General features: G+C 46.0%; 1 protein-coding gene across 5 annotated transcripts in view; it reads left to right on the plus strand.

The window, feature by feature from the left end:
• agap2 (ArfGAP with GTPase domain, ankyrin repeat and PH domain 2) overlaps positions 1–8,133 on the plus strand; it is a 35,972-nt gene that overhangs the window by 6,025 nt on the left and 21,814 nt on the right. For 3 of the 5 annotated variants that reach the window (XM_005741040.2, XM_005741041.2, XM_005741042.2), the window contains exons 1-2: positions 905–2,706; positions 7,721–7,779. In XM_005741040.2, the coding sequence (XP_005741097.1) occupies positions 1,596–2,706; positions 7,721–7,779 (1,170 nt within the window). In that variant the 5' untranslated portion in view covers positions 905–1,595. Of the gene's footprint in view, positions 1–904; positions 2,707–7,720; positions 7,780–8,133 lie in introns of those variants that run through there. The other 2 variants (XM_005741043.1, XM_005741044.1) reach the window with 1 other exon arrangement.

Raw genomic sequence — 8,133 nt, forward strand, 5'->3', positions numbered from 1 at the left:
AAATAGACAGCTGAATGATCTTGATGAAGATTTTCTGGCACTTGGAAAACACACCCAGCCCACAAACACACATCCTTTTCCCACTCTTTGTCATTCTTGGCTGAATCCTGCACACTTGCCTCTCCTTACCACTGATCTCTTCTCCTGCAGCCTCCACTCATTTAGCAGGTCCAGTTTGTGTGTGTGTGCATTGATGATTTACCACCAGTCCCTGCCTCTCACCCCCTCCTCATCCTCTCCGGCATACAGGAAGAAAGATAGGAAGGGAGGGGATGGGGATGAGCCGTAAAAAAGCAGGGACCCTGCACCGTCTGAGAGGAGCAGCAGGAAAAGCAGAGGGAGAGAAAATAGAGGAGAGAAAAGCAAGGAAGGAGAAGCAGGATCGCTCTGCATTGTATGGATCGCCTATTGGAACAAGGAGGGGCATGTAGAGGGAGGGACATCAGAGATTCCTATCAGTGAGCGGAAAGGAGAGAGAAACGCAGAGTGCGAGAGAGAAGAGCTGTGCATGTGTGAGGGTGCGTTGCATGTGTGTGTGTGTGTGTACGTGATGCGATTTGGACTCGCTGAACCTGTGCGACGGTGTCTCTGTCAGAAGGCTTCACAGGCAGTCGAGGAGCTGTGACTCGCCTCAGCGTCTCCACTTGTGCTTGGCGCCTGATGCGCTCACAGGACACTGGCTGCCCAGGAGACAGAGAGAGGGGCGTGATGGCCGGACGCGCCCTCGCTCGGTCATGCATTTCCCCAGAATTCCATCCATCTTCTCCTGGCTTCTGCTCCCGATCCCCTCCAGCCCTCATCGGTGTCCTTCCTGTGCGTCTCCGTGAGGCTGCTTGCTTTTTTGCCGCCGCGCTCTCTGAATGGATGCTGCTGTCAACACGCATGTGAGGTGTGCAATGAGAGCCCATGATTTGGACTGGACTGCATTCAGCTCTGGAGGTTACTGTGCCATGCTGCTTTAGGGTGACGCTAATGAATCTTTAAAGACTTCACCTTTTCACTTTACAGCTGCTCTCCAGCACATCCTTGATGACGTATGATGCAGGGCAGCTGTTATTCCGAATGAATCAAGATTTTTGAAGCGGTTGGACAGAGCAACATGTAAGCTGAGGGAGTGCTGCACATAAAATAAGGTCATGTAAATGATTACCACAAAGAATGAGGCATCAGACACCATAATGAAGATATTTTTGTCTCAGTGGCTGCATGCATGTGTTGTGGATACATTTTAATTGGGTGTTTTCTAGGAACAAAAGAGCTGCTTTCACTGTACTGACAGTGGTCCTGAAGGTTGTCAGGAAGGGTGGGTTTTGTTTTTGAATCACAGAGAAATGACAATTAGAGTGAGAGAAGAAATCCGTGACGGAAATTAAAATCCGAAACAAAGAAAGAGGGATTTGGGGGATGGATGAGCCCAAGAGTCTCTCTGCTGTTGTGTCTTCCGAGGAGAAACTTAATCTTCCTCCGTGTAAGTTTTTCGTCCTTGTCGTGTCGTCAGATTGTTTCACATCCGAACACGCTGGAAAAGCGTCAGTTGCTCATGTTGCTCTGTCTGGTTTCATTCATCTACTGTGTGTCTACTGAAGCCTGACCACATGAGCGGAGGCGGCGCCCTGCAGCAACGCACCACCTACCTCATTTCCCTCACCCTGGTCAAGGTAGAGGCTGTGGAAGAGAATGGAGATGAGGCCAAGAACAGCAACCAGGGGAAGGAGGTGGAGGCCAGACCAGGAGATGAGAGAGTGGAAGCTGAAGGTGGAGCTTCCACACGGACTGAAAATGGAGCTGGAGTGGTTTTAGGGGAACCACAAAGAGCTGAAGATGCTGTCATTGTGAAAGGGGGCACTGATGAACTCAAGGAAGGAGAGAGGAGATCCCTCAGCCCTCTGACAAATAAACTACCCTCAAATGTCCCCAGTAAAGTGGCTGAAAAGCCACCATGCAACCTCTCTATCCCCTTACCTGCTGAGAGAGTCACGATTCAGAAGACAAAGTCAGCAGACGTAGTCGAGAAACCGTTTTCCAGCCCAGAGGCAAAGCAATGCAGGTCTCCATCTCTAACCACAACACCCCCTATGGAGGTGGCCGAGCCCAGCCGCACCCCAACCAGGACCAGCCTCCCTATCCGCCCTGCAGGACAGCGGCCCGTGAGCCTGCTCAAGTCTCACAGCAGCGTGGCCACCCGCGGCCGCGACTCCCGGGAGGGTAGAGAACGCAGCCCTACCTCAGCCCAGAGCCTCGATCGCAAGGACTGCCGCGTGACGACGCGCTCGCCAGGCCCCTGCAGGGCCTCCTGGGCCGAGGCGAGCAGGACCGAAGGATGGCGGGACCTGCAGGATGAGGCTCAAACTGGAATACAGCTGGAGATTGGAGGTGGCATGGCTGCAGTGATGAGAGACATCCCCAGAAAGGACAGGCTAAAGAGCGGCTCAACCTCCCTACCTGCACCTCCTACCCAGGCCCCCAAACCGGCTCGCAAAGGCAAAAGCCGCACGCTGGATAACAGTGACCTGAACAGCCTCTCTGAAGACCTGGGCCTGGCAAGAGAAGCTCAGCAAGGACAGCAGGGCCAAAGAGGCTCTGCTAAAGACAGAAAGATGCTCAAGTTCATCAGTGGCATTTTCACAAAGAGCAGCTCGGGGGCAGCGGGGTCATCCTCCACAGCGCCTCCCGTCTATATACAGAGAGACTCCAGTGAGGAGGAAGGTAGGAGGTCACAAACACATCATCACTGTCACCTCTTCAACTTCAAATCCATCCTTCAGACAGGGACTCCTGTATGCAGCCAAACATTTATCAGCCTAGCCCCTTCATCCGTGCACAGGCATCCATTAGAAACGATTTGGGTGGGGTGGGGTTGATCTTTTTAAAGAAGCCTGCACAGAATCTATCTGCAGGCTTTAACACTGTCACGTTTCCCCAAAGCCATGTGCGTCTGCAAATTGATGATAGATGAAGTTCTTTGATCTGAGGATTGACAATAGAATCATCTTGGACAGTTTTAACCTAATTCCCCTCAGAGCGCGGGGCCAATTTCACATCGCTAGAGGGGTAATCTGCACGCACAAACACTGACACTAACACCCCCAACACACACACAGTTAAGCAGTGTTCCCAGCATGGCTTTAAGTCTCCTAAAGAAGCCAAAAGGCAGAGGAGCTGGTGGTCGGATTGCGTCGCTCCATAAAGCTGGAATGATTAGAAAAGAGGAAAGACATAAGATGATATTCATTCACCCACGTCAAAAAAGGGAAGTGAGGATTCACAGCGAATCAAGAACATCTCTAATCCTGTCTTTGATAGTCCACCCACTGCATGATCTGCCACTATAAGGAGCTTGGTTTTTTTTATTTTTGCACCTTCTTTCTCACCCTCTTTGTCTCCGTCAGGTTGAATTTAAATTCATGTGTGAACCTCGCGTGTGCCTTTTCTAAGCTTCAGGATTGTTGGGTTGTGAGTTGAGTGGCTGCAGCGTACAACAGTGCATCTCTTTCACCAACATGTTTGCTCAAAGACGAAGCGAGTGTCGGCCTGTGGGAGCCAGCGAGCGAGGGAGTGTGTGTGTGTGTGTTTATGCATTCATTCACTCATTGTGTATTCACACTGTTACACATGCACACTGTGGATTCACTCAAATAGTCAGACCAGCCTCGCCGACCGTGCACACACACACACACACACACACATTCACACACATACTCAAGGCAGGAGGAAGTGTTGCCATGGCAACCGGCAGGACTGCTGCTTCTGCTGCTGCTGCTATAGAGCCTGATGAAACATAGGGTGGAGGAGGTGTGCTTGTGTGTGTGTGTGTGCGCGCGTGTGTGCATGTATGTGTCTGTGTGCAGTGACACATGCTTGAGAGACAAAATTTCCTAAAAACAGAATTAAGTTTTGGATGTCAGCTACAGGCTGCACACGAGGGATGTGAGGGATCACTCGTGATTGGTTTGGAGAGGATACTGAGGATAATTGGCTTTACGTAGGCATGTGTGTGTCGAAGCAGCAGAAGGATCACATTGTCTGATCGTTTTTGGCACCAGCAGCAGGCCATAAAGAGAGCTTTGAGTCAGAAAGACAGACAAAGACATGCAAAGTCTGTGTGTGTGTGTGTGTGGTAGGAGTTGGCCTTTTTCTGAGGGAGCTGGCTGCAGCAACAGCTCGTGTGTAAGTGCCTTTTTTAATCGTGTGAAACACATCATCGCTGTGTGTGGTGTTAGACTTAGAACCAGGCCTGAGTTTAATCATCATCTGTTTTTGAAGGACACATCACACATTCACACTGAGGATAATGGGCAGTGTATCTATCAGGGTAGTCTGCCAAAACCTCCCGGTCTCCCGTTGTCTTCCTCTAGTTCCTTTCCTGCTTTGTATTTTCTGATAAATGCTTTTTCTCTATCAGAAAAACAAAAAACAAAAAAGGAGAACACAGGCAGCATGGCTCCTGAATCAAGACTAATGCCTACCGTTATAAAACCTGAAAAACCTTGTAGAGGCATTAGTGGTCCTTGAAGCTGAAGATTCAATGTTGTTTGAGAGGAAAGCCACTCTGCAGCAATCTTGGTTGCGAACCAAGATATTCTACAATCAACCCACAGCAAGAAGAAGTGTAAAACTTTTTTTAACCATGGAGCCCTGTGCAGACAGCTTTGCAGCTGTGTGTACTGATCTCCATCAGCCACCACAGTCATCACTGTTTCAGCCTCCAGATCTTCATCTTCAATCTTATCGGACTATTTGAGACTAACAAGACAAAGCACATATCTATACAAGAATAGCCTAAGACTATGTACCTCCACCAAGGCTGAAAATGTCCTCCACACTATGCATCAAGACAATATTTCCCAGTTGTTTTTCAATTTGATGCATATATGTGTCCATAAAGTCCAAAAGTTAATAATTTCCAAGTTGGGCAAGACCCCGCCTCTAAAACTGTCGTCCAAAGGACTCCATAACTTTTCCCCTGCTAACAAAGAAAGAGTCATAACCACCTTGATGAGATGGAGATGTTAAACTTCTACAAAGCGTGTGCAGGATTAATGGCATCACGGCTTCAGTCCAGAGTGCTACCTGTCAACTAAGCCTGCTTGACACCTGCTAAACATCAGAATTAATGCTGCTACCGTGAGCATGTTTATCCTGGCTTTAGCATTACAGTGCACTCAATCTGAGCTGCTACCATGTCAGCAGACTCTATTGTACACCTAACAAAAATATGAATCCAGTCTAACACGACAGTCGTTCAGTAAATCCTTTTTTATGAGGTGTTACTGCAGGACTGTCGTGTTTCACTCCTCTAATCTTTGCAAACACACTCTGTATCTGCATGTGAGTTTGCAGATATCTGTGAGCAATGTTTGGTCTTTTTTGGTTACTGTTTGTTGTCTGAGCCGTATAAACCAAACATGTTTGACTGGGTTTGGCTGCATGCAGGTAAACAATCCATGAGGAGAGTGGAGAGAAAAAAGAGCATTTTGAGCCAAGTACAATGCTGAAACCAGCATTTGACCTGTCTGCAGCCTGAAACAAACCCTTAGCTCTCTTCCCTTCCCTATAACCTCTGTGATCTCTGATAGGCTAAAAGTGAGATGACCATAAAAGGGCCACACTGATGTAATTATCTGAAACTTGGCCATGTTTAATACAAATCCACCATCGTAATAGTATGACAAAAAAAAAAAAAATACAGGAAAGCCTAGTAGGTTCCCTTTGATGTCTGCATTCATAGTAAAATTGTGAAATCACACGCAGTCTGTGAAACGGGAACTTTAGGGCAAACTATCAGATTTCGAAACATCTGCTGGTTACACCGGAAGCTGTGAAACATCAGCCGCTGCCCCCAGAGGATAGGTCATTAGGCAAGCACTGATGGGTTCCCAAACAGAGCACCTAAACTGGCCACTGATGCTTTTTATGTCTATGAATCAATTTTTCTGTCTGTCTTTCCCTCCAATGGCTCTGGAGCTGCAGCTGGGTTTCTGGGTGTTGGCATCGCATCATATCGGGTGTATGCCACCTCTTTTGCCCAATAGGAACGCTGGCACAGCTGTCTGCGACCGAACCACTGCAGACAACTGTGTGCCACAATCACAGACACAATTTCAAGCCAAGTTTGCAGCTAAAATTGGCCCCTGATGATTTTAGAATTAGTCGATTAGGTAAGTCGCTGAAGAGGAAAGGAACCCCAAATAACTTTTCATATTTATTTTATTTGTCCAGTAATTCCTGCCATTTTATTTTATTTATATAAAGTGAAAACTGGATTTTTGGAATTTTGGGCTGTTGATCTTGGTCTCTTGACTCTCTATGACTTAGACAGATACATGCATAGATTATGAGTTTTAGTTTTAATGATAACCTCCCTTTAAATTTGAGAACTTTAAAACAAACTATTTAATATATGAATGTAGTCACTGTATTGTGTCCCACTGAACTTGGACTCAAAGCCTCGAAGATGGACAGACTTATAAAATATACACAAACTTTGCGCAGCAGGTCACATTATCTCTCAGTTAATACCATTAAAAATGCTCCATAAGGCAGAAGTTTGGTGTAGATGTCCAGTTCAGATAGCCAGACCCTAAGTTTAATCCAAACTGGTGATATACTAGAATTTAGGTATATCATGTAAAAACAAAAAGGCAGTTTTATTGCCTATAATAAGTCCAGATAATAACATTAGGTTAAAAAAAAACCCAAACAAGCCCTTTAAGGCACAAGGGGTTGAAGATAAGGAACACAGAAATCCACAAAAGACAAGCAGACAATCCAACAGTGACAGAGGGAGAGCGGAGATTATGTATAGACAGAAGGCTGATTGTAAAACGAGAGGCATGAGGGAATAAGGCACAAACAAACAATCACAAAGCAGATGAAAGGAACAAAAAGCAGGTAGTAAAACCAAAACAGGGCATAGGAGAGCACTGAAACACAAGGGCTGACACTAAACAAGGAAGACGGGGGAAAACAAGACAAAGACCTCTAAAAACTAAAACAGAAATCAGCTAAACAGACCAAAATGTTTTATTTATTTGTTTATTTTCATATCTGGCTGTAAACATGATTTTCTTCATGACCGTACAGTTAATACTGGTGGGGGCTCTGTGGGAACTAATTGGTTTTGCAGGCAGTTCATTAGAGGAATCACTGTTTTTTGGCACTCTTGTTTGTTTGTTGTTTACCTCTGGATGCTGCTGCTTGGTAGAAACTGTGCCAGCTGTCAGGCAGAAAAGCGGTTGAGTCACTGAAGTTATTCTATTTTGGTGATCATACTTTACTTTCTCTCATACGCCATTTATAGCTGTTTCACCTCCACATGTGTCCAGGTTATAATTTCATCACGAGTCAAATATAAATATATTTAGCTGTAATTTCTTTTAGTTCAAACCTAAAAAGGTGCCTGACATCTTTGAGCAGCAGCAAGTTGAACACTAAAGGTTTCCATCGCTCAGCGCACAGCTGCCCGTCATTTCCAGCACGGGGAGAGCAAAGTGGATAAAGAGCGGTGTGGCTCCACCTTGTTGGATCCCCCATCGTGACTGAAAGGTTATATTCATTAAGGCGACCTGCCAGGCCGCACGTGAGGCCAGTCACGCAGCAGCTGTGTGATTTATTGCCCTCCTGCAGGCTGTTAAGATGGCTGCCCTTTTTTACTGTATGTAATCTAAATGATGTGTCACCGCCTCGCTGACTGTTTGTCCCTGTCTGTCTCTCTCTCTAGTAAATATTGCCAACAGCCAGGAGTGGACGCTGAGCAGATCCATCCCTGAGCTGAGACTGGTGAGAAAACCCCCTTCACTGCCAGAGCATTAGAAAAAGAGGAATCTATTACAGTAATGTATAGTTAATTATCTGTATTGGAGATGAGGCTAATGCAAAAAGATATATGTGTATATGTATATGTATATATTTAATGAAAAATGAAACAATCATCAGTGAACCACTTTGAAGAGAAGACTTTTAGAAACAAAATATGTCACGTCTTATGTTCTGCTGTAAGATTCTTCTTCTTGTGTGTTAAACAGATACTAAAATTACACAGTTTTTGGTACAACATACCTCTAACCTAAATCTGAGATTTTAATTTGAGATGAGAGAGGATCCTTGGGATCCAGGACAAAGAGGGAAACAAAA

Source organism: Pundamilia nyererei, unplaced genomic scaffold (genome assembly GCF_000239375.1).
Source record: "Pundamilia nyererei isolate P.nyererei 1_Seehausen unplaced genomic scaffold, PunNye1.0 scaffold00106, whole genome shotgun sequence".
Taxonomy (NCBI): domain Eukaryota; kingdom Metazoa; phylum Chordata; class Actinopteri; order Cichliformes; family Cichlidae; genus Pundamilia; species Pundamilia nyererei.